This window comes from Rhamphochromis longiceps, linkage group LG22 (assembly GCF_057381845.1).
Source record: "Rhamphochromis longiceps isolate RC_006_pf linkage group LG22, R_longiceps_female_GT1.1, whole genome shotgun sequence".
NCBI lineage: Eukaryota > Metazoa > Chordata > Actinopteri > Cichliformes > Cichlidae > Rhamphochromis > Rhamphochromis longiceps.
The window spans coordinates 5,022,840-5,049,591 of NC_140577.1; the positions used below are offsets into that span (position 1 = coordinate 5,022,840).

The following is a 26,752-nucleotide window of genomic DNA, read 5'->3' on the forward strand; positions in this document are numbered from 1 at the left end:
TCCATTTTCATAACATACTTCCTGTTTCGATAAGTTTAACCATTTCACACACACTTTAAAATACAACAAAACCTTCAGCCAACAGTTGGTCAAGAATTACACCCCTATGCATACATATATGCATATATAATTTATACACACTTATATATACTATATTTTGTATGTTTGGATGAATATTTCTTACCACTGCAAAACCTGTTTATTACCCCCATAAGTGGTGCCACATTTGCACATTTGTAAGGATAATGCATTTATGGGTTGAGCAGTAGAGCTGAGTGTGTCGGCTGCGACCATAAAAAACTTGTCAAATCTTTTTTGCCAAACAGCTTATTCTGTCATTGAGTCGTGTTTATTGGATTGGATTATTGAAGTCTAATGAAATAAAACATAGTGGAAATGTAACAGCTTATTCATTTAAGAAACAGCAGCCTTAGTAGCATGTGGAAGAACCATACACAGCCAAAACAAGTCAAGTTGTTTTAAAATTGCCTTGTAACCATTTCACAAACTAATCGGCAGAAACAATTGCTTCTCTGAGATCACTGCTGTGTATGTCCTCCTATGGAAGCAGTAAGACTAACACTCAGTCTCTGACTCACTGCTTCTGCATCTTGGTTTTTGTTAGATAAATAATGATGTCATTTTTTTTGTTCATTTGAGCTGTTCACCCATTTGAAGACCCACTGGTTATTTCTATTGTAACTTGATATATAAAGCAACATAATTTTCTTTACAATGGCTGTAAAAGTAATATATATCTCATTGTGAGCAGCGTGACAAAGACCTAAATAGATGAAGATAGCAGCCAATGTGAATCAAAGCAAATGCCTTAGCTGGCCAAAGAAAAATCATCTAGGGAGTCAGTGAGTATGATAATATACAGCGGCGTGTGAGGTAATCTTATGACTTCCTATTCACTGTCTGGAAGATCAGGAGTTACATGATGAGTAATATTTTGTTCTTTTTCTGTTCTCTCTTTTACAGCCACACAATGTTTTCCAATGTCTCTCTGCCCAATCAGATGCTCAAGTTTTCAAAGGAGAACCAGACAACTATGATGGGCATCAATGCCATAACGGACTATGTCACCATTATCTTATATGCACTGACCGTTGTGCTCGGCATCACAGGGAACTCTATAGTGATCTGGGTGGCTGGATTCAAACTTAAGGTAGATATAAAGTGAAACATGTATTTCAAATACCTTCTGAGGTTTTAAGTATCTCTGTGAAATTCTCATATTTAGTTTGTACAATATTTTATAGGCAAGAGTTTTTGAGACAGCTTCAGTAAATGTGTTTTTTGGGGGTTTTTTAATGTTACATATCAGTGCATGAATGCAACCAGTATACTGATTACAAAATACTCAATGGTAGATTTATCATTCACCTCTTAGTGAAATATTTCCTTTTGCGTGCCAAAATGCAGAGGTGGCAAAAGAACATACATTCATGGGTCTAAAAAACAACAACCTGAAAATCTTAATACTTTATTAAAGATAAGAAGCAAAAATATAACATGTGCATAAATATTTACAGCCTTTGAGGTCAGGTGCATCCTGTTTCCACTGATCAGCTGTCAGATTTAAGCCCCAGACTGACAGTGCATGTCAGAGCGCAAACCAAGACAGGAAGTCCAGGGAATTATACCCGACCTGAAGTTTCCCCCAAAGTATCTGAAGGAGTCTCAGACCATGAAACACAAAATGATCAGGTTCTCTGAAAAGAAAGATTGAACTCACTGGGCTGAATGCCAAGCCTCATGTCTGTAATAAACCGGGCACTGCTCATCATGATGTACAGAGACATCCTTGCTAATAACCTGCTCAACAGCGACTGGACCTCAGACACAAGTGAAAGGTCATCTTCCAAGAGAACAAGACCCTAAGCATACAGCCAAGATAACTAAGGAGTGGCTTCGATACCACTCTGTGAATGTCCTTGAGTGATTTCTTGATAAATAAACCCACTAACCCTTGGCTTAAATAACTCCAAATAACCCTCTTTTTTCTTCTCTTTTGTTAATGAACCCCTTCTGTCATCGTTTCTAGTCATATCAGCATATAAGGAAATCCAGCTGTTAATAAACTTCTTATATCCATTGATTTGGTGTGATTAAACTTATTTTTGACCAAGACTTAATAAGTTAAAGCACTGATTATGACTGTACAAGTTGAAACACAATGTGTTGGGTCTCAATGTGCACAGTGTGGCTAAATTTAATAAGTACATCCCCATCAGCCTTTGGCCTTATCAGCCCAATGAGTGATCATTATCAGTCAATATCTGTCTCACCTCTTCCTCCTACTGAGAGCTGGTCACCCTCTCAGAGGTAGTAATGGATGGTGTGTTTGCAAGTTAAAATAGGAACACAAATCCCCACTTGGAGGCTGGGCAGAGGTTTATTTCACTTAGCTGAATTGCTAAGTGAATTGCTAATTCACTTAGCAATTGCCTTGTGATACAATTTCTTCTAATGTATTTTTTCACATAAACACTAGATGTTTATTGATGCTACTGATAATAACAACCTACTGAGTTTGATACAAGATTAAGATGAAGGCCAATATTTTAAAATTGCTAATATCGCTGATAATATCACAATCTGGTGACTTGCTTCATATAAATACATTTTTTTCTTCCATTCTTCTCTTTTCCATCTCGTTTTATTTTCTCCTCCTTAAAGCTGAGTGTCACCAACGTGTGGCTGGTGAATCTGGCGATAGCAGACCTGATCTTCTGCTTCACACGAGTCTCCTCCCTCATTCAGATGCTCTTCTTCGACCACTGGCCTTTTGGCCTCTTTCTCTGCAAGTTCAACGGCTTCTTCAAATACACCAACATGTTCTGCTCTGTCTTCCTGCTGGCTGTGATTAGTCTGGATCGAGTGCTCTGCATCTGGCAGCCCGTCCTCACAAAGCGTCGTCGCACCCTGTGGGCAGCGAGGGTGGTGGCAGTCTGCATCTGGATCCCAGCGATCCTCTTCAGCATTCCCTACTTCATTCATCGCCAAATGTACATGGACAACAACAACCTGACTAAATGTTCTGTGGACCCGAAAGAGAAGGCAGAGGGCTACAACAGCACCAAAGTAGCTCTCTACTCCATCCGCTTCCTGTGTGGCTTCATGTTTCCCTTCACAATCATTCTGATCTGCTACACCTTGGCTGGGGTGGGAATCCGACGCACCCGCCTCTCAGGAAAGTCCCGCCCTCTGCGTATACTAGCCTGTTTGGTGATTGCCTTCTTCCTGTGCTGGGCACCTTACCACTGCCTCTTACTGGTGAAGATGGTGGACAATGAAAATGCAGTAGTGAAAATCTGGTACCCTGTAGCAAAAGGTGTTGCTTACTTTAACAGCTGTGTGAACCCGCTATTGTACTTCTGCTTGGGTCTAAAAGCGAGAGAGGGTTTCAGGCAGAGTGTAATGAGAGTTTATAAAAGAGCTCTGACAGATGAAATGGATGGTCAGATGACTCAGTCCACTGATCGCTCTTTGGATTAAAGCTCTGGTTTGAAACACGACACTGTTTTAGTGGCAGGAATAAGTGGGTGTAGCTAAAGTTTAAGTTTTCCCCCAATGATCCTAAAGCTAAGAAAAATGCATATCTTTATATAAACCATTAGTATAGCAGTGAAATGGCAATAGCAAAGTCGTTATTTTAATGTAACTTGTAATCTGTAGCTTTTCATTGCAGTTTATGTGAAGCAAGAATTAGTAGGTATGACTGTGAAAAGGTGTTTTCTTTCATTCTGTGCTCAGTGAAGAAAATATATATTTGGCACACTGGAGTGAAACACTGTTTTGTGACCCTTCTTCTAGAGTGTCTGCAGCTCCAGGGGGATTGCTCCAGGTTTCTCTTGTTTTAAAAGCTAGAGGCTTTTAATTGTCATTTTATTTTGTTTCTGTGACTCTTTAAAAGCCATTTAGCATCAGAGCACTTTCACTGAACAGTGCCAAGCTAAATCTCATCATTCTATAACTTATTTCTATCTATCTGTCTGTCTGTCTGTGTGTGTGTGTGTGTGTGTGTGTGTGTGTGTGTGTGTGTGTGTGTCTGTGTGTATGTGTATTTAGTAAAATTTTAAAATTCAAAGTGTTTTTAAAGGCAAATATTTTTAATTCAAATGTAATACAGTAGTACTGCATTAAAGGAGTGATATTGTTTTTAAAGTAATGTTAATGGTTTAGTAAATAACAACATTTAACACTTATACCTATTAAATACAATTATTTTATGTGAAATAGATTAAATCACCAGTTTGTACTTGATTTTATATACACTATAATGTACTGTAACTGAAATAATGATTTTCTCAATGATTTGAAAAAAAGAGAAAAGCTAAATCTAGTTATTTTATATGTGGAAATATCATTTTAATGGTGAATGTCTCTTAAATATACAAGTTTTTTGTTGTTTTTTTGCAAAGATACACATCACATTAGAACTGAATGTGTAAACTCATTAACTACTTACAAACATTTTGGACTTTTAATGGGTGATATTTCATTTGGGTACATTAAATATAGATTATATCAGCGGTCCCCAACCCTTTTTTGCACCACAGACATGTCTGTCATTATGTCCAACAATATTTTTACGGACCGGCATTTGAGGTGTCGCAGATAAATACAACAAAATAAAACCAGTACCAAAAAAAGTAGATTTATTTATAACACATGGGATAAGACCCAGGGACACAGAGTTAACGCTAAAACCGTTTAAAAGAAAAAATAATGTCAAAAACCAATAAAAACTCTGAAAACCATAAATTTCACAGCCGAGCCTCAACTCTCACGGCCTGGTACCAAACGACTCATGGACCGATACCCGTCCGTGGCCCGGGAGTTTGGGGCCGCTGGATTACTGTTCTGTACATAATGAAATGCAGCTTATAGCAGTGCAATCAATTCAATTTAAACTAGATTATTTGTATTACAACTATAATACAAATGTATTTTTAAATAAATGATTTTAAATTAATTTCCATTACTTTTGTTTTTCTGGTGCTCCATCTATTTGAATATTATTATTTTTTAAACCTTCACAGTCTTTCAAAGCAGACAGAACACACAGTCTGACGCCAGGCCGAGCAGTGACACACATTATCTACCCCTTATAGTAAGCAGATAACTTCCATTGAGATCTGTTTTGGCAATTATCCTCCTGGACACTCTGTAAGGCTGGACCCACCGAACATCAGAAAGACACCTCTGTCTTCAGGCCACAGCACATAGCAGGCTCTGGTTAATATCACCACACCATGATTATCTCTTCATCATGGCACCCGTGTATAACAAGGGCCAAAATGTGATGGACAGACAACGAGGTCAGAACATCTTCAAAAGCACAGCTCTTGTGGGATGTTCTGGTCTGCAATGTTCAGTATCTATCAAACGTGGAAGAAACAGAAGGGACAGTGATGATAGGGTCATGGGTGGCCAAGGGTCATGTACATGGGGAGCAAAGACTCCGCAGTTTGTTGTGAATGGGGCAGTGCATAGCCACAGACCTGTCAAGATGCCCATGGTGACCCATGCAACTGAAAGCACCAACAATGGGAATGAACATCAGAACTGGCACCAACACAGCATCATGCAGTATCATACATAATGTTAAACCTGATTGGTCTATTTATTTATCTATTTATTTTAAAGAGTACATAAGTAGTATTCAAATGTGTAAAACGTTACACAGACAGGCCGATTCTTGGAACACTGAAGATCAGGACTCAACATTTCAGGAGACAAGACGAAGTATTTTCGAAAGTACTATGTACAGCACTTTGGTATTGTCTTTGAATGATTGATTGATTGATTGATTGATTGATTGATTGATTGATTGATTGATTTTTATAAAATAGCCAGTAACAAGGAAAAAGTTGGTAGAAGGAAAATGAACCATTTATACTTTGCACGGGGTGAAGGAGGACAAACAAGAACAGCCAATGTAAATGCAAACTTTCAAATCAGACATGAGAACATTCTAAAATTGTTGCAAAAAGAACAATAGTAAATTCTAAGGAAAAAGACTATTCACTAGTGATGTGATGCACTGTGCCAGGATTTAATCCAGGAAATCCTTTAACAAGTACATATCATAGCTAGGTTCTTTAAGGATGAGTGACATCGGTCGTGATGTGTGAAGCCTCGCTGTTTCAGAATGTGGTTTGAGTGTTGATGTGATTCACGAATATTCATAAGCACCATGGATTACCCCCCAAAACTGCATGTTAGTGTTCATGTTGGAGTTTTCCCAGTGACATGAGGAGGTTGTTTTCATGGAGCCTGCTGAAAGGAGAAGCATTTCCTCCTGTGTGGCAACACTTTGAGCTATTATACGTAATATTCCTGTAAATAATGAAACATGTTACTGTAGTTTTGGTCAAAGTCAACACCAGCTTTGTTGTCAAAGACTAGTCATACACAGGAAATTGAAATTGCAATACTCCCACAAACACAAACATCATCATGATTATTCCCATGATGACACTGTTGTAAGAAAACCAAGAAGCTGTAAGAAGTAGTTGAAAGATTTTGACCAGCAGGGGGGGTCTGTGTACACATGAAGCTTTTGGAAATGAACCTGTTTTTAACCAGTTGGATGGAAAGCTTCAAGGCCATCACTACCATATCTATACTTACCAAACATACTTGAGCTTTGATCTGTCATATCTAGTCCAAAAATCATCAGACACACTGACTACTAAAAAAAACCCTAAATGGTAGTTTGTATGCCTGTGTGTGTGAGTGTGTGTTTGTGACAGTAGCAGTAAATTTTAAAATAAAAACAAAACACAGATTTAATTAAGTAATTAGTTAAATGTGTCAACTAATTAAAACTGGAAATAGAAATAACTTCTAAAATGTTTTAAATGAAATGAATTGACATTTAAATAATGATAGATATATTTGATTATTAATTAATTACAATTTTATTTAATTAACGACACATTTAATTAATTATTTAATTAACTCATTTTGGCACTTGGGACATTTCATACATGCTCACCATGGGATGGAGGTTACAAATTTAATGTTGTTTGCCATTTCCTCAGATATCTCTGACAAACATGCATCCATGAGTCACACGGTGATGGAGATGGAGGAAGAAACTGTATTAATAGCTTCGGAGAGGAAGACTTTTTTGGGGCCTTTTTCCTTCAAAGTAAATATTTAAATCTATATTAGTGATGTCTGTATGGACATAGATGTAAACTTTATTTTGAGTGGTTGGACATGCAACCACAAGGTGGTGGGGTTTTCTTCTTTTTACTGTGTGTGGCTAAAGAAACTGTACTGTCCCTGCACTCCCACGTTTATTTGCAATTTGACTCCAGTAGCCTTACGTCTCTCAACAGCAGAAAAAACCTTTTTTCTCAGTCATTGGGGATCTTTTCTTTTGAAGTGCTACTGTATTTCTTTCTACTGGTAAGACTTCAGTTTTCAATTTATGACATAACACCGCCCTGAACACTAACTAACTTCTAACTTCTTTAGCTTTGTGAAGGTTTCTACCACCACAGTTCATTTTGATGTGATCATGAAGTAATGATCTTTTAATTTTCATTATAGACTCTTTTTTCATAATTAGCAAAAAAATCGTTAAACAATTATTTACTCCTTTAAAATATCACAGCCAGAGCTTTTTTATCTCGAAATCACTTCCAAGTATGTGTGTGTGGTGCTTAAAATCATATCATGTTATATGTTATATTATATGGGGAGTAACACGAAGAATGTTATCATTTTCATATTGAGACAAGGTGTGTACATCTTAAAATTAATAATAGTAATAAAACCAAAAAACTAATCTCAATACCTCGCCATGAATGGTTAATTACATTTTTATGTAAGTAAGTGTTTGAAAAATAATCCTGAATTGATTTCTACATCAACAGGAACAAATGGATTAGGATCAGAGCTATAACATTTCTGGTCAACGGCTTGACATTATTATCACTTTTCAAGTGTTAGACATGTATAATGAATATCATCTGCATAGCAGCAATTTGATTACTCTGTAGAAATGTAGACTAGTACCATGCATCCGGTAAGTATTGATGGCACTTCATTTGTTCCACATTTTGTCATTTTTCAGCCTTATTCCAAAATAGATTGAATTAAAAAAAAATGCACCTCAAAATTTTACACACAATACCATCTAATGACTAAGTAAAAACTGTTTGCTCGAATTCTCGTGCGCTTGTTAAAACTATAACATAACAAGGTGTAGTAGGTGTAAGTAGACTGCGGAGTCCTGGCCTGATGAATTAGCTCTTCTGTGTTGTGCCATACGCTTTGCCACAGGTTGTTTGGTTTTGTCGATATATAAACCATGGCCATCCTCCGGGCACTTAACAGCGTACACTATATGATTCTGTTTGTGTCGGGGGACCCGATTTGTGGGGTGGACCAATTTTTTCCTAAAACTGTGTCTGTGTGGCTTTTAAACTCCAAAACACACTCTGCCAAAAATTGGTCCACCCCAAGGATTAATGATCAAGGAACTGATCTCACAGCCCATTGTTCATATAGTGGGCTGGTTTCAATTATTGTGCAAATGTACTGTTTATAAGGTTGAGGAAACCTGCAGTCATCTGAGACTGAAGAAGTCACTTCGATGAGTGATGAAACGTTTCTCCCACTGAAAACTCTGCGTCCAGATGAACAGAATCAACCTTTTTGGACCCAAATTACTAAAATATAGATATATTTGAAATGTGAATTGATTCATAAAACATCTGGCATTGGAGAAGTCGATATTTTACTATCAGTCCGCACACTACTAATGCTTAGCAGCGTAGTCATTTGAATCCACACTGCACTGGTGCAGAGAGAGGTCAGTATCTAAAAGATTATTAGAAGGGATTTCTTAGTTGTAGCTTTCTGTGCTAGAAGGAAAGAAGGGAGAATTTCAGCGAGCCTTCTTTGAAAGAACTTACACCCACATTGATAATGAGCAAATGCAATGGGTTATTAGCATATAAGTGCATATTTATATGATATGTTTGACATTTCCAGACAAGAAAATAAATATGTAAATATAAATAAGTCCGCACCCCTATAATCACACTTGGGATCTTGTTCTAATGTATGGCATAGAAACTGAACATTTAACAATAAAATAAAAACTCTTCAATGACATATTCCCCTATAATATAGCACAGGTACCTAAGCTTACCCACAAAGGTCTATTATCTTATTAATAATGTTGACTCGTGTCATCACTATCCTGGATAGTGTGTCTCCTCTAAAAAAGGACAGTCTCAGATAAACAGATAAGCTGGAAAGGAAATGATGTGTCACTAATTTAGAAGAATGTAATTTAACCTGGAAAAAGACTATTTAAAAAGCCCTCTCTAACAGGATATACTGTATTACTCATCATCAATTAAAGGAAATAAGAACAACCTTAGGTTTCTTTTCAACACTCTAGCCAGGCTGACACAGAGTCAAAGCTCTGCTGAGCCATCAGAGCTCAACTGTAACTATTAATAACTTCATGATTCCCATCACAAAACACTCACTGGAGAAAAAATTATATATAGTTTAACCATCTCACAGACATATCATTTTGTACAGCTATTTTCAATACTATTTACATGCTCACTCTGAAAAATCAGAGTTTAGTTAAGTTCAATATTTATTTCCTCCAAGCCATCAATGTGTCTATAAGACCCCATTTCTAAAAGACTGTTCAAGAAAGTCCTACCATTAATGTTTTGATCATAGATATGAGAAATCTATCTCTATTAATGAGCTATGCACCAAAGGCATTCAATGTATCAGTAATTAAACCGATATGTAAAAAGCCATTAGTTGGCCCATCTGTCTTTATAAACCAATCTCCAACCTTCCTTTTATCTAAAAGAATTCTTGAAAAAATAGTTGTAAAAAAGCTAATTGAGGGGTCTTTGATGATAATACTGGCTTCCTGCTGAAGTCTGCCAGTAAAGATGTCTCTGAGGGGTGTTGGTGAAATGCCAATTGCACCAGTAGGCTAGAAGGCTCTCAATGATGGAGCCGTAGAAGTTAATTAGCAGTTTCTGGGGTAATTGGGCTTGATGCAGCTTCCTGAGGGAGTACATCCTTTATTGTGTTTTTCCTACCTTGTGAGAAATGTTTGTGGACCAGGTAAGGCTGGTCGAGATGTGAAGGCCAAGGAACTAAAGCTTTCTACGCTTTCTACTTCCTCTCCATCGATGTAGAGAGTGGAGTGCTCCCATTGCTTTGTTCTCCTGATGTCATTTACCATCTCCTTGGTCTTGGCTGTGTTCAGTTGCAGGTTGTTGTCTTCACACCATTGCTTCAGATGCTGAATCTCCTCTCTGTAGGCTGAATCATTCATGTTGTCGATCAGCCCTATGATGGTGGTGTTGTCAGCAAACATTATAATAGTGTTACTAGTGCGGATTACACAACAGTCATGGGTGAAAAGTGAGCATGAAAAAGGGCTGAGGACACACCCCTGTGGGATGTTCAGAAAGAAGGTGGAAGAAGTGTGCTCTCCCATCCTGACGTTCTGGGTCTGTTGCTCGGGAAGTCCAATATCCAGGTGCACAGTGAGCTGCTAAGTCCTAAGTTGATTACTGCCAAATGACAACAACTGTCAACAAGGGACCTAATATGTAAGGTGATGAACCTACAATAATACAGAGAAAAAAAAATGGAAAGAAAAAAACTCCCTTTTAACAGGGAGAAACCTCAGCACCACCAAGCTCATGGACGGGAGTCAGTTCTGACAAACTGGGATTGAGGGAAGGATTGTAGGACAAAAAAAACACTATGAGAGAGACAGAGATGAAAAATAATAAATAATTAAATGCAAAGTGGTGCATAAACACACTGACTGAACAAAAAATGGGTGAAGAAGAAACATTTCACACTTATCCATGTTTTATGCTGAACTTTGTGAGGAGGACCCAAATGCACAACATGAAGGCAGCTGATGTGAGGCAAAAATCCTATTCTGACTTTAACAACATAAATTCATAACAACTTCTGATTGCACAAATTGTATTTGGGATTCCCTAAAATGATCTCTGTAAAAAGAATCTTCTGCTTTGTTTACCTGCAGTTTTCCCCTTCTTTTAGGTTTTAGACAATTTCATTTTAAAATAGTGTTAGGGAGTATGATAACGTAGAGCAACATGTGATATAATCTTACATTTTCTTAATCACCGTCTGTTAGGTTAGGAGTTACATGATAGCGTAAAATTCTTCTGTTCTCTCTTTCCCAGACAAAAAATGTTTCCCAATGCCTCTCTGCTCACCCTGGGACTCAAGCCTTCTGAGGAGGCCCAGGCAACTGTGGTGGATATTGATGCCATGATGAAAAAATTCAGCAGCATCCTGTACACACTGACCGTTGTACTCGGCATCACGGGGAACTCTGTGGTGATCTGGGTGGCTGGATTCAAACTTAAGGTAGATATATTGCATAATCAGTTTCAAATACCTTCTGAGTTTGAAATGTTTCTGTACAATATTTTATAACACCCTAAAAGGCAGCTTCTTTGAACAGGAAATATACTTTCACAACATCTACCCAGGAAAGCCACAATCGGTTAAAAAATCTAAAATCAATGGGTACATAACTTGTAAGGCTTGAATGTTTATCAAATGTCACTGAGCTTAAAATAAAAAAAAAAATTCTAAACTTTTCAGCAGACAAGGAAATCCAACTCTTGACAGACTTCTTGGATGGTATAGATAGATTTGATAATAGCTTTGGGAAAGTAAATTAATTAGTTACAAGATTGATGAATGGAAACTGATAGAATGTTATCAGCCAATTGAATGGCCATGATTGCTTAAAGTCTGTGTTAAATATACAATATTATACTACCTCCAGACTTATTCATGTACTTCTGATTACCTCACAAGTATAGTTAAATCAGCAGATAACAAGACTGCCTATAGGGATAAAGTGCACAACTGACTTCATCTAACACTAAATATCAAGAAGACAAAAAGCTTATCATAGATTTCAGACATCATCAGAGGAAGCCCCAGACACTAAAAGTAGCAGGAGAGGAAGTGATGGGAGTTTATAGCTTTAGGTTCCGAAATGTGTCAGTGATGATCTTAAATAGACTGTTAACTGAGTGGCACTAGTAAAAAAAGATTCAACTGAGACTTTACTTTCTCAGATCACTAAGAAAAGTCTGCCCTTTTCCAAAACTAAGACTTTTAAGCACTCCTCAGTAGCAAACATTCGATTATACTGGATAAGATCTTGATATGGAAACTATACAACAGCAGACAAAACAGCCTTCAAAGAGAAAAACAAAAAAGCTGCAAAAAAAAAAAAAAAGAAATCATTGGATTACTTAACAGCAGGGCCTGCAGCAAGATTACCCATCACATTCATCATCTGTTCTCTGTATCGTCACCTGGAAGTCATTATAGGACTTTAAAGACCTTCAAATCCTTATTATTTTTTTATTTTTTTTATTCAACGGCCATAACTGAACTTAATTTTCTCTTTAGAGTAGCATTTCAATAACGCTCAATCACAATTCGTATTTTGTATATATTTGACAATATAACAGGTTTGCTTACAATGAAATTTACCACCTAATTAATGTCTTTCACTTTCTTCCTCTTTTTTATCCATCTTGTTTTATTTTCGTCCTGCTTAGCTGACAGTCACCAACGTGTGGCTGGTGAACCTGGCGATAGCAGACCTGATCTTCTGCTGCACATGGGTTTTCTCCCTCGCTCAGATGCTCTTCTTTGACCACTGGCCTTTTGGCCTCTTCGTCTGCAAGTTCTATGGCTTCTTCAAATACACCAACAAGTTCTGCTCTGTCTTCCTGCTGGCTGTGATCAGTCTGGATCGAGTGCTCTGCATCTGGCAGCCCGTCTTCACAAAGCGGCGACGCACCATGTGGGCAGCGAGGGTGGTGGCAGTCTGCGTCTGGATCGTGGCGATTCTTTTCAGCATTCCCTATGTCATTAATTGTCAAATGTACATGGACAAAAAAAACTTGAGTTGGTGTTCTGTGGACCCAATAGAGAATCCAGAGGGGTACAATAGCACCAAAGTAGCTCTCTACTCCATCCACTTCCTGTGCGGCTTCATATTACCCTTCATAGTGATTCTCGTCTGTTACATCCTGGCTGGAGTAGGCATCCGACGCACCCGCCTGTCAGGGAAGTCCCGCCCCTTGCGTATCATAGCATGTTTGGTCATTGCCTTTTTCCTGTGCTGGGCGCCATACCACTGCCTCTTACTGGTGAAGATGGTGGACAATGAAAAAGCAGTGGTGAAAATCTGGTACCCTGTAGCAAAGGGTGTTGCCTACTTTAACAGCTGTATGAACCCACTGTTGTATTTTTGCATGGGTCTAAAAATGAATGAGGGATTTAAACAGAGTGTGACAAGAGTTTATAGAAGAGCTTTGGCAGATGAAATGGAAGGCCAGACTACTCAGTCCACTGATCACTCTTAGGATTTAAGTTGTAAGTTGGAACACATTAATGTTGTGGGGGCAAAAAAGAGAGAGTGGGTGTGGTTTCTGCCAGTGATCGTGACGCTAGTATTTGATAGTATTTATTCAAGCTCAACAAAACAGGCATGTGAGGTTCCACCTAACCTTCCTCATCTGTGCTTTTAGTTAGCCAAGGGTGACATTAATAAATTCTGACATCCCTACAGTAAATCAAGATGTATTTCATCATGATATATTATATATAGTACATAGTATATGCAGTCTTCACTACTCAAAAATTAAAGGAAAACTTTAATCATAGCTAGCATCGGGTCAGTTTAGGGATATTGATCTGTTCAGTTAAGTAGCAGAAGTGATTGTTAATCAGTTCCAGCTGCTTTAGTGATAATAAAATTAACAGCAGGTGCACTACAGTGGCATCAATTAGACAACTTCCAAAACTGGAATGATTTTGCAGGTGGGGGCCACTGACACTTTTCACTTCTTAATCTTTTTCTGACAGTTTTTTACTAGTTTTCACTTAGCTAGTGTCTGTGTCACTAATGGTAGACCTGGGGTTGATACCAGAATTGATGGGTTCACCAACTGGCTCCCTGTCCTTTTCATGGATGAAAGCAGGTTTACCCTGAGCAGATACAACAGACATGAAAGGGTTGGAGAAGCTATGGAGAACATTCAGTATGATTGGTTTGGTGGTGGGTCAATGATGGTTTGGGGAGGCATATCCATAGAGGAATGCACAGCACTCCACAGGGTAGGCAGCAACACCCTGACTGTCATTAGGTATCGGGCTGAAATCCATGGACCCTGGCAGATCCTACACAGATGCAGTAGGTCCTGGATTCCTCCCAGTGAACAAGGCCCCTCATCGTGCGAGAGTATGCAGGGAGTTCCCGAAGAATATAAGAGTTGATACCGTTGAGATGTTTTGAAAGTGTTCCTTTAAATGTTTTGAAAAGCGTATGTCATGATACTCTTGGCCAAACTACCCATGGACTGACATATCAAATCTAACTGGACAGGTTAATGTCAAAAAGTAACAAAATCATAAACATGGTTTAGAAATCCAGATAACTGAGAAAAATGACTCAGTGGTCACAACATGTCAGCATCTGCCTGTCATTTGGCACGCCCCTAAATGTAAGTGTCAGTGTAGTTTAGATGAGTGAGTTACAGGGGAAACAAATCCACTTTTTTTGCAGTTATTATGATCATTAAAAATGGCTTAAGTAAACACAACGTTTTTTTAAATACGAGGCTGTAAATATGTTTTATTAAAAGCAAACAAGCTAATGATCAGCAGCCTGACAGGAAATAGCAGGTTTTACTCTGTTGAGGAGGGGTTTTTTTTTTCTTTCTATAGCATTATATTTATATCAGTAGGACGATAAGATCTGAGATCTAATTCTGCCAACCACTAGATGTGGTTGACGACGATCCAATAAATAACAACATACTGTGAACATAGATACATTATTTTCCATGGTGTCATCTAGAGACAATTTTCATATAGAAATGAACCCTTTATAATAATTTTCATCAGGAAACTGCTGTAGTTGTTTGCATCAAATAATTATGAAAATGTCTTTGCCTACAACTTAATTACTGGATATCAAATATGTACTGAATGAATAAACAAACAAAGATGGTGAGTTTGTACATACTTTGTGGATATTTGCATCAGTTCCTCCTTTGGGTGGCTGCAGCCAGGTGCTCTTGGGTGCTCTCACTTGGTGTTGGCTCTCTCTGCAGTATAGTATCACGTCCTGTTACAACCAACGACTGCAGAAAACATGGACGACCTGACAGCTCCCCAAAAATGAAGCCAAAACGTCTCTGACGCCCCCTGGTGTCTGGCTGCAGTATAGGTCATAAACTCTGCCTCCTCCTTGTTAGCACATTTTTTCTTTTTAAATTAACTTTATTTGTCAACAATAATATAAAAATATGAGACCATATTAGTTATCCATGCATATAAATGTATACGGCTGAGCATTACAACAACAGAAAAAGAGAGATTTAAAAAAGCAAGAGGAATAACAAAAGAATGAAAGAAAAAACAAGTCTTAGGAATTCATTAGTTGGCTAAATCTTAACCTCAATGGCCTCAAATTCTTTTAGAGTATAATTTCTTTTAACTGGGTTGGGACAGATTTCGTTTATCAAAATATTTCTGATCGCTTTGTTTGTAAACCTGCTGTCACAAGTCAAGGTCTCCAGCTATGCAGAGCTGTCCCAATCTAGGAGAAATTTAATCATTGATCTCAAAGGGACTGGGATGGCTTTTGTTAGTGTTTTATAACTCTTAGCAGTGCATCTCACAGAACGTCTGTTTTAATAAGACCCCTTTCTCATCCATAAAATCAGCTACAGCCCAAATCCCTCTGGATCTTCAGTCATCCATGTACACTGATTTTTAACAGGTAATGAACTGCAATCAAAGTCACAACTTAAAATTCTCTTCCACCCATTTTATCAATCATCACATTGAGATTAACATATCAAAAGGAATGTTTGTTCTTAAGGATCTTAACCATTTCAATTTTAACACACAATTCATAACAGCTCCGCGTGGCTTGGGAAAAATTATAAGTATTTAACTGAAGTTTATTTTTATTTGTGTTAGTTTTTTTTTTCTTTAACTTGTAGTTCTAAATTGGAAGATTATTGTGATCTTGAAATATAGAAATAAAATTATATTTTATTATCTTTTGTTGCTCAAAATAAGCATCACACTCGTGGAAGCCGCTACACTGAAAAAAAGGGACTGGCCATCTCTTGGATTTATGTAAGCATCTTGCATGTATTTAACACAATTGCCTCATGTTTTAAAGATAAATGTAACTATATAGTGTAAAAACTACATGATATGCAGAAAGGGTGTATTAAATTGTTCATATCATGTTCAGGTGAAGTAAGTCAATAAGATAGCAACGTTAAATCTCGTGAAACCACGCGTGATTTCATCTCGCGGGCTTTGGATCGTGGTTTAAAAAATGCATCCATCTCAGTCAAGTCGAGCAGCCAACTCTACGTTTTTTGGTATGTCTTGATTTTTTGAATTAATATTTACCATATTTCAGCCAAATGTAGTTAAACGTCTAAAGTGCCGCCATGTAACATGCTAAAAAAGAGCCGTTAGCTTATTTGCTGTTTTATCTGTTATCAAAGAATTGGCGCTTTTTCATTTGAATTTGTCTTTGGCACAAGAGCCGTAATATCACATTAAACCTAATTACGAGGCACTCATAACATAATTTGGTTTTCTGTGTGAATAGATTTGTCAACTGACTCTTCAGTTACATTGTGTATTTACTGCACCGTGGTGTTAGTGAGATTTTGGACATTGAACAGCTTTAGCTAATATCATCAGCGGTATTATGCTAGCTTACATCCCTACCCCTCCTGCCCTCACCTGCTGTCCTTTTGTTTTTGTTTTTGTTTTTGTTGATGCACATTGAGAGACCACATCTATTCTGCATTTCACCAGGAGTCAGCTGATGGATTGTGGGTTCAAGGTGTTATGGTAAGAAAGTATATTCTATTTTCGCTTAAGGTTTCTGTAACTTAATTATAATAGGTTTTTTATAATTATTAGGTGCATGCATACTCAAATAGACCACCCTATTAATACAACTGAGAAATCCAAAATCTGCCATAGGTTTAACTTATACCTGTATGTATTGTCAGAAAGGTGATTACTGGACTCACATTAATGCACACTTGAACTAAAATGAGGTTGTAACTTGTGGGTTCTTGGGTTGCAAATCAGAAATAAACATCTTTGGATTTTTTTAATCCCATAAGATCTGGAAACACAGTTTTTATTCAACAAAACATTACTGATTATTAACCAAGCACAGTGCCTGCTGTTATTTCAAAATAATTTTATGTCATTTCAGATGAAATGCAGCATTCCAGTGCATCCCAACCATGCCTTTACAGTCAAGGTTTCTGACGGAGCTGAGTTTCTCTCTGACAGTCTGCTGAAAGTGTTTGCAAAGTGATCGGGGGAACAGGGCACAAAGCTAAAGGATGTAGCTGCCATGATGACAGTAAGAACTTTAAAATTCTTTAACTACAAAGTGTATATGTATTGCATTAGGTCAGTAAAAGATTTTTATGCTGCATCCATTGAAACAGTCAACTATTACCTGTGAGTACTGATTCCACCGAAAGGATGCCATAATTTTCGTCATGCATTTACTGGCCCACTGAGAAAAATTGATCTTTTTAAAAAAATAAATGTTCTGGAAACTATATATCCATAAAGTTGATGTCAAACAGGAACTTTTGATATTGCTTTGTAGATGCTGGTGTTGCATGTTGACTGGTTTAAGTTTTGGTCTGGGATCATTTTCTTCTGTGCTACTGAAAAGTTCACAAATCTCTGTTTTCTTTGTTATAATACTTTAGGATGACATTAATGCTCAAAGGGAGTCTCATCAAAGTGCTCCGCATCTGTGTGAAAGACAATTGCAACATCTTGGTGCAGGAGTTCATGGTGAGTGTTTTATGAGTAGATTGTGGCTTTGCAACATTTAAAAATGCATTTAGTTATCCACTTGATCCTCATTGGACCAGTTAGGACCAGTAGTCCTCTTTAATAATTTGAAGTTCACATGAGGCCTGGTAGTGAACTCAGCCGCCGGCCCTTGAGGCCCCACCCCTGTATTAGGGGTCACATCAGTGTGAAAAAACTTTAAATTTGTCATTCTAGTGAACAAAGGAAAATCCCACCAATATTTACATTAGCTTTTGTTTGAAAAAAAAAAAAAGACCAACAGCTAACCAAATTGTGGGGCTGAAAGTCTAAATTCTAACATCTTCTGAGTGACAAAACCTGGATTTCTGATGGGCCGGTGTCTTTCTAAGAAAAACTAATGTAAAGCATTTGAAATTATGTTTTTCACCCTCTCTTAGAAACTCTGTTAGACCATGAATGGCAGCATGGCAGGCCACTCTTTGGCTATAGCTATTTACTATGTTGCTTGCATTGGTTTAAATTACTCTAACATTAGAACTGGTAGATTCAAAAGAGATGAGTTTAAAAAGGAATCTTAAAGAAATGTTTTGTGTTTAACCAGGACTTGACTGAGGCCACTGCACAGATTGAGAAAACCACAATGAACATCTGTCTCCAGAGGATGCACCAGGCAATGACTTTTCTGACGTTGGCATCATCATCGAGGGTATAGTAGTTCTTCAAGATCTGGATAACGTGACCTTTGCAGTAGCCATGCTGTTTGGACCTTTTTTATTCCTTCAATATGAGTTACCCATCACAACTCTGCTACACTTTTGAGGTGATTCAAAGGGTGGTAATGGAGTTGGAAGCAACTCAGCTCTCAAGAAAAGCTCACAACTAAGACAAAACTGCTCCTGCAACGAAGCTCACTGTTATGCATGTGAGGTGACCAGCTCTAGGTGAGAAGACATTTAAATCTCACACTTGTTCTGCTGCATTTTTGAAGCTCAATTCCAGGAACAGATCGCAGGGTTCATTTTTATATACACTGCAACTGCCATGAGGACGAGCCGTTTTTTTTTTGTTGTTGTTGTTTGTTTTTCCTTTTGCTCTGTACAAGTTCTCTGTCTGTTTGGCAGCATTTTTAAATTTCTCTTTGTATTTTTTCTTTCTTTTACTAGTGAAGAGATGTAGCATGAACAGTTATGCAGTCTAAATATCCCATATGGGCCGTGTGAAATGGTATTTTCAGTTTCATTCAGTTGAAGTAAGGAACGTTGAATATTTCTAAGTGTGCTGTTTTGAACCAAGATGTCACAGTATGATCAGTGCCGTAATTTTTGACAGTCACTGTATCAATGTTATTTTTGCATCTCTTGAATAAAGGTTTTGACCTGCAAGTGCTAATTTCTTTAGTTATTGGGGTAAAATGGGTAATGTTAATAGGAAGGTGTTTGCCAATTCAGTAACCTAATTTAATGTTAATGGAAACTAACATTACCTCAAATTGTTTAGTTATAATTGTTGTTTAACTGAATCTTGACGTTAGAGGCCTTAAATAGAATGTTTTGTATTGTTCTTTCCCAACATTTTTCAAAAGAAAGAGTCTAATTTCTTTGCTGTGATTGATTCCAGAGAACACGGAAGAACTGACATTATTTAACTGTTGGTTTATATAGATTCAGTAGTGGAGTAATGTCAGTTTAATTCTTTACCTACTGTCAATGCAGTGAAATTAGACATTTTGTTTTGAAAGGTTACTGGTGGATGCCAGCAACCATCTTGGAAGAGAACAATATAATCTGTTATAAGGCCTCCATTTGAAAATTGTGTATTTGATACTAGAATATAATAGCAAAATGTAATTTGAAGATAACATGTAGTATTTAAGTGACCAAGTAGTATTGGGTAAAAGTTATTGAATGGTGTTGGGATAAAGTGAGAAAATTGTGAAGGATTAAAATATTTCAAGAGCTCAAATTACTTCATCAAAACATGTTTAAGTCACATTTTATCAACACAAATTGCACAGGTTTATTGAACATGAATAAATTGTGTTAATTTAACTCAATTGTTTAAGTTGCTGCCAAAGCAAAACATCTGTGTGCAACAAATGTCCACCATTGAATTAAGTAAATCCAACAACATATTTTTTTCAGTGTATACCCACCAAAACGTGTGCATTTATTGAGACTTTTGGGGGTGGTGCACGATGGCAAGTTGAGCAGTCGCACGAATTAGGAGCTTGATAAATTTATCCCAGAATTTAGATTGTGTTCTTAATTGTTTCCACTCGAGAATAGTGAAAAGAATGCCCCAAGTATAGTTAAACCTGCTAAACTCAAAGTCGACCTCAAAAAACAAGAAACCAACATCGCCATGTGGTGAAAAGAAAGATGGCAAACAGGGAATGGAACATGACTACGCAGCAATGGACGTAGCAGTGGTGAGCAAAAGGGAACATGGCAACGACTTGGTTCCTACACCTAAAAGAAGCCTGCAAAAAAGAAAGTTAAAAGATGAAGATGTCACATTATTATTATTATTATTATTGGTTATTGGAATCCTTGGCAAGATCGCACCTGATATGATATCAAAGGTTGAGGAATCTGTAGATATGGTGCATAGAGTTGAGAAGAAGATTGAGAACAAGGTCAGAAATGTCATCATTGCTTGCTCTGAGACGTAAAGGAAGAGCGTCAAAGCAAAGGTTTGGCGGTCTGTAAGGACGGCGGTTTCCACTTCGCTGAGGTACTGCCACGGGAGCAGTGAGAAGAGGAGGCGGCTGTGGCCCCAAATTGAACAAGCAAGATGGGCTGGAAAACGGGCCTTTTTCCGGGGTCCTCATGGATAGACGAAGGATGGAATGAAAGACTTCATGTAAGACTATATACAGTGTAATATTATTAATGGGGCAACAGAGCTCTACTGAAAGTTACAGGTTATTACTCATTGAGTGGGTGACAAGTGTTATGATTTAAACTCATACTTTTTATTATTATTTATTTATTTATTCTTATAGTATGCTCTCTTACTTGTTATGGTTCACTCAAAAATTTAATTTGGTTCATTAAACGTTTGGGGTTTGAAGGAAATTGTTAAGAGAAAGGCACTTTTTTTTTATTTTGCAAGGGGAAAAAATGTCACTGTCTGTTTCTACAAGAAACTCACACGGTGGATGCTGACCTTTTGGGCTAATCAGTGGGGAGACCAGATTCAGCCATGGTTCTAACAGATCTGGAGGTGTGGTGATTTGTTTTAATAAATTCCCAGGGGAGATTATAACTTACAAAGCTGACAGAGGGGCCCATTGGTAAACTGTAGTTTTGAAGAGTGAAGGTATATTTCTAATTGTCACAAATCTTTATAGACATAATAATGAGCTTCAAAATAAAAGTTTATTGGAAAATTTAACAAATGTTATTTTAGAGTTTAAAGTTATGTACCCCATAGATTACATAGGGGGAGGTTGGAACATGACAGCAGATGAATGGATGGACAGATGGCCTCCTCGCTTAGGAAGGAGGCAACCAAAATAATATTATTGAGAACTTTGCTAGTGATAATAATTTTACAGACATTTGGAGAAGTATGAATCCTAGAGTTAAGAATTATTCGTGGTTTAAACCTAATAGTTCTCTGGGAACATTTCAGGCTCTCCGAGGTATGGAGGCCTATCTCCCCTCACCACACTCCCTGCCGGTGGCTGATGCCCTCAGACGTTGGTATGTTGGTGGTTCTTGGTGTCTGGGGCTGGGCGCTCACCAGCTCACTCCTGGTGGCCGATTAGCAGGGCCTGGCACCTGTGGCCCGACCGGGCCCCTTCTGGGGGGTGGGGTGCCCTCAGGCCTCAGGCCTCAGGCCGGCAGAGCCCGAGGGCACGTCACTGCAACCCCCTCTGGCCTCTGCTCTGTGGCTGCTGGGTGACCTCTCGTTTGGGGCTTTCCTCAGCTCTTCCCAGGAGGGTGGCATGGTTGCCCCTGTGGTGGTCCTCCTTGGCTCCTCGTACTCTGGGGCCTCTGAATGTCTGGGGCCTGGATCTCCTCCATACCTGCTTTATGCCCTGGGGGACGGGGCTATGGCTCCCCACACTCCCTAGCAGATTGTTACATGGAGAAACCTTTTGAATACAAGCATGCTGATCCACACAGGTGTACACACAGGTGTACACACAGGTGTACACACCGGTGTTCACAGACACAAACTACACATTTCTTGGCTGCTATCTCAAAGCACATTGGGCGCTGCCGATCTTGTGTGCTGCACAATAACATGTAATATTTAGCATCTACTGTTAGCTAGTTTATTGTGATGGTGTTGTATTTGTTATGTTGCTCTTTCCTGTTTGTTTTCTCTTCTGTTTTTTTTTTTATCTCCATACAGTTGATCCAGGTGTTTTGTGTGTTTTCTTTTTTTTCTCATCTCCCCTCTATTTTTCTTTCTCTCCCTCTCTTTCTTTCATTCTTTCTCCCTGTCCTATCCCCCAGTCATATCTGTCCCATCTGTAACAACCGAAAATAAAATAAAATAAATACATAATTATAATAAAGGTCAATCAAATGGACCAATATGGCAAGGCCATGATGATCCACTTGGTAAAGTAAATCCGCTTGGCATCTTTCTTGGCCTTCAGACAACAATTCTGACGGCTAAAGATCCAAACGCGACAGGCACAAAAAAAAAAAAAAAAAAAAAAACTAATAGAGAAAGCAGATCAAGGATTATTGGTTAATCATTAACCAATAATCCTTGATCTGCTTCCAGTAGGAGAGAAGCTGCAGAGAGGTGTGTAAGACTGCAACTGTGCTTCCTGGTCCCAACTCTGGATAGTCATATTTTGGGGGGTTTAATAAATTTGTCCATATTCCTAGAAATGGTAAATGGTAAATGGACTGGTTCTTATATAGCGCTTTTCTACTCTTCTGAGCACTCAAAGCGCTTTACACAACTTGTGCATTCACCCATTCACACCCATTCGCACAAGCACATTGTTCTAGGTGCTTTCTAAGTAACATTCACACACATTCATACTCCAATGGATGCATCGGAGAGCAATTTGGGGTTAATATCTTGCCCAAGGATATTTGGCATGCAGACTGGGGGAAGCTAGGAATCGAACCACCAACCTTCCGATCAGTAGATGACCTGCTCTACCGCCTGAGCTACAGCCAGTAGCCAGCAGTGATGAGAATAACAGCGTTACTTTTTTCAGTAACGAGTAATCTAACTAATTACAATTCCTATCGTTACAACGCCGTTACCGTTACTAACAAGAAAACGCAGTGCGGTGGCATTACTATTTTTCAACAAACAGACGGTTGAAGCTGTCTTCAGCTTGCCGCATCTTATATCAGTTGCACAGAAGTAGCTGTAAGTAATCTGGGCGCTACAGCTTTAAGCAGCTGTGCATGCTCCCGTGGGCGGCAATTACCCTCTGGTAGACATCACTTTTTGGCACAACACCTGGAGCTAGGTGGCAAAACAATCACATGAGTGCTGTTGTTTCACTGAGGAAGAATAAAGTGGTAATCCAATCACATGACTACTTTAAGATGACAAAGCAACAAGGTGATATATACCAGTTTTTAAATTGTGTTGATAGGCCACGTGAAACCAGAGTCATGATAAACAATATATTCCTGTGTTTTTTTCTGAATAGTTTCGTCACGTTTACCGTCTAAGGACAACGCTAGCAAAGACTCTCTGCTTATGACCAAACAAAAAACAGCCCGTTTGTGTTGGTGGAGGAATGCACCATGTCAACCAATCAAAAAATTATATGGCAACATGACATTTGGTTGTTTAGGAAGAGGTGGACGTTTTAGGAGTGATGGAGAGAGAGAGAGAGAGAGAGAGAGAGAGCAGAAAAAGAGAGAGAGTTTTGAGATGTGAGAGATTTGTGACGTTTAGCGTGTTTGGGGTGTGTAGTTAATGTGTTATTTTGTGTAGTTAGTGTGTAGTGTTGTGGATAGTTTTGTGTTGTGTGCCAGAACAATGAGGTGACTGCTGAATGAAAACAGGAGGAGTATGTCTGTGAAGGTTCTCAGTCATCTAGGTCATCGTAGTCAAAGGAGGTTGAAAAGCAAAAGCATCTGGACTTCTTTAAGGTGCTTGAAGAAAACAGGAGGAGTGACACACCTGCTGCTGTCAGACGTGCAGGTATCAGGCTGTGATGTTCTCCTTTATAGTGGACAGAAATTATTTTTGGAGTGGCACAAATAATTTGTGTGGCATCTTATTGAATGCAGAACACCTGATTGCCATGTTAATAGTTTGAAATGGTTATTAAAAAATGGGTAAAATAACTTTGTTGTTTGCACTGTCCACTTCCTGCTGTGACAAAACAAATTTCCCACGTGTGGGACTAATAAAGGTTATCTTATCTTATCTTATCTTATCTTAAAACTTGTGCATATGATTTTAAAATTGACAATTTATATTTGCATTTAAAGTTATGAAATATGATTCAATAAATATGTTTGTGGTTGTTACAGTAAAAAATATAACTACTTGGATTTTATGTTTTTTGTCTGATTTTAGATCAGTTGTGTTAAGACAGTATCTCAATATGACAACATAACTGTAAATTCAGATGTGAGGTTGTGCTGAAAAGAATGATACCAAACATTTACGGCAGTGTCCTGTTATATTTTAGATAGCGAGGAGCAGATGGCTGAGTTTATTAAACTCCACCAACACAGCGGTGACGCAAATCTGAAGGCTAGACCGTCCCATTTCACAGCCTCGAATCTCCGGCCTTTTCGGTCTTTGGAGGACCCGGTCCACATAGACCGCGAAGGCCGGGTCCTCCGAAGGATGCAGCCTATGTTTTGGGACACAGTTCAAGTGACAGCGCCACTGGAAGGAAGAAGTCAAGCACTCAACACTTCCCCACCAGTCTACCATTATGTACAGCGCTGTCTGCCGCTGTTTTTTTTTTTCTTTATTAAGTGACTTTTTAAATTTAACTGACTTCCGACAACAAATTCTCATTTCTGTTGTTCAATACTGAAGAAATTTAAACTTTTTAAATCATGACAAATTGCAAAATGCTTAGTTGTCACTCTAATTAAACCTCTGTAACTTTTCTCTGCTTCAGCATCAGGTAATGTTTATATGTTGATTCATGGTTTTCTTCAGGTTTTGTTCTACTGCAGAATATTTTACATTTTTAAATGTTGTAAAAATCCAGGCCAGGAAAAATCTCCTTCATGTTTTTCTGTGTTTTATGCTCAGTTACTTTGACACAAAGGCATCTGCTGTGATGCTTACACCTCTGATGAAGTCTCACAAGTGTCAGCTTTCTTTTTATAGATATAAAATATGGATATATGCTGATAAATGATCAGAATTGTAATATTTCTGACTGTCTGAGGCAAAATTTCTGCGATTCAAATCGAATCGAGCAGGACCTTGTGAATCGGAATCGAATCGATTCTAGAAATCAGGGGGTCACTTGATTGTTGGGGGTTTTCACAGTTGTACTATTGTAGGGTCTACCTTACAATATACAGCCCCTTGAGGCAACCGTTGTTGTGATTTGGTGGTGATTGAATTGATGGTGATTTGATTCAAATTGAATTAAACTGAACTGAAGAAATTTAGCCCCTTAAAGTCTGAACTATGAAATAATTGCCACAAAATTCTTTTTAAAAAAAAGAGAGAGAGAGCGTTTATTGAACCATGTGTTTGAAAAGTTTACTAAATTTTAATGTCCATATTTCATGTTAATTTTGTTTTTGCTGCATCATTTTTTTTTAATTGCTTTCAAATGTAATGTGCACTAATTTAGTTCTTTTGTTTTGTTTTGTTTTTCTCTTGGGGGGGGGTTACACTGATGATGAAAAAGTCTCAAAAACTCACAAAAAAAATGCGTTTCAAATCAGAAACACTAGGCATCAGGGGCATAAAACAACTAATCTGGGTTTCATGTGTAGTTCAGTAGAGGGAGCTAAAGGAACAGGTTAAAAATATGCCAGCATTACTCTGGGTAACGCTGAACAGTTGCCTATCAAGGTCTGAGAAAAGCTTGCTGATTTTATTAAATGTTTTCATTTAGTTAGAGATTGTTTTCGCCCTCTTGTGGTCATTTACTAAAACCCTTCTTCTCAGCAACATACTTTTAACCACCACTGAAGTATTGTTACATTTGTGTTGAATACTCGGGATTCCCATATACTTGTTTGCCATTCACATAGGGACCATCTTTGAGCCGAGGACAACCCAAGGGCAGTAGATGCCCATTATGAGCCACAAATGACCCGTTTATGGCAGAAAAAGACATTGCAGTGCACTCTACATCAGTTCTACTCAAAATTTGAGCTACTCAGTTTTTTTTGGTGGAAATCAGCAAAAGCCGAAAAGTGGTGAGACTGCTCGAACATGTACCACTTCACATGAGGCTTCTGCTTGGGACATAATGCTCCTTCATGATGAATCTGATTGGCAGACAAGCCTGAGGAGAAAAGCAACCAGTCTGAAGTATGATTAACAATTTCATCTTCTGTCTATATTTATCTGTATGTGGGTGTTTGACAAACAGCGAGGCAACATTAGTGTGACTGTGTGAGAAAAAGAGCAACAACTATATGCAGAAAAGACAAAGCCAGACACATGGCATGAAGAAAGACAGGAAGTCTGTGAGTGTGTGTGTGCGTGTGTGTGTGTGTGTGTGTGTGTGTGTGTGTGTGTGTGTGTGTGTGTGTGTGTGTGCGTGTGTGTGTGTGTGTGTGTGTGTGTGCGTGTGTGTGTGTGTGTGTGTGATTGAGAGATAGACAGACATGACACAAACTAAATAATCAAATGTAACAGTAACAAAGATAAA

At 38.2% G+C, this 26,752-nt stretch overlaps 2 protein-coding genes and 1 long non-coding RNA gene across 4 annotated transcripts; all 3 read left to right on the top strand.

Moving 5' to 3' along the window:
- The first annotated feature begins 964 nt into the window (after positions 1–964).
- On the top strand, positions 965–4,067 carry LOC146643185 (N-formyl peptide receptor 1-like). The gene is made up of 2 exons (XM_085396174.1): positions 965–1,171; positions 2,686–4,067. Exons 1-2 carry the CDS (start codon positions 992–994, stop codon positions 3,502–3,504), a joined length of 999 nt encoding a protein of 332 aa, XP_085252300.1. The 5' UTR covers positions 965–991; the 3' UTR covers positions 3,505–4,067.
- Positions 4,068–11,250: 7,183 nt separating this feature from the next.
- On the top strand, positions 11,251–13,460 carry LOC146643186 (formyl peptide receptor 2-like). The gene is made up of 2 exons (XM_085396498.1): positions 11,251–11,430; positions 12,648–13,460. The coding sequence occupies exons 1-2, from the start codon at positions 11,251–11,253 to the stop codon at positions 13,458–13,460; spliced, it is 993 nt and encodes a 330-aa protein (XP_085252624.1).
- Positions 13,461–16,225: 2,765 nt separating this feature from the next.
- Positions 16,226–18,994, top strand: LOC146643187 (uncharacterized). Of its 2 annotated transcripts, XR_014909435.1 has the most exons (5): positions 16,226–16,502; positions 16,923–16,986; positions 17,363–17,515; positions 17,877–17,964; positions 18,548–18,994. It is a non-coding gene; the product is annotated as an uncharacterized LOC146643187 (long non-coding RNA). The 2 variants fall into 2 exon arrangements; XR_014909434.1 differs by lacking the exon at positions 16,226–16,502 and having other exon boundaries at positions 16,515–16,986.
- Positions 18,995–26,752: the final 7,758 nt, after the last annotated feature.

Coding starts and splice junctions, on each gene's coding strand:
- LOC146643185 (XM_085396174.1), top strand. CDS start 992: ATGTTTTCCAATGTCTCTCTGCCCAATCAGATGCTCAAGTTTTCAAAG. Junction 1,172..2,685: donor TGGCTGGATTCAAACTTAAG/GTAGATATAAAG, acceptor TCCTCCTTAAAG/CTGAGTGTCACCAACGTGTG.
- LOC146643186 (XM_085396498.1), top strand. CDS start 11,251: ATGTTTCCCAATGCCTCTCTGCTCACCCTGGGACTCAAGCCTTCTGAG. Junction 11,431..12,647: donor TGGCTGGATTCAAACTTAAG/GTAGATATATTG, acceptor CGTCCTGCTTAG/CTGACAGTCACCAACGTGTG.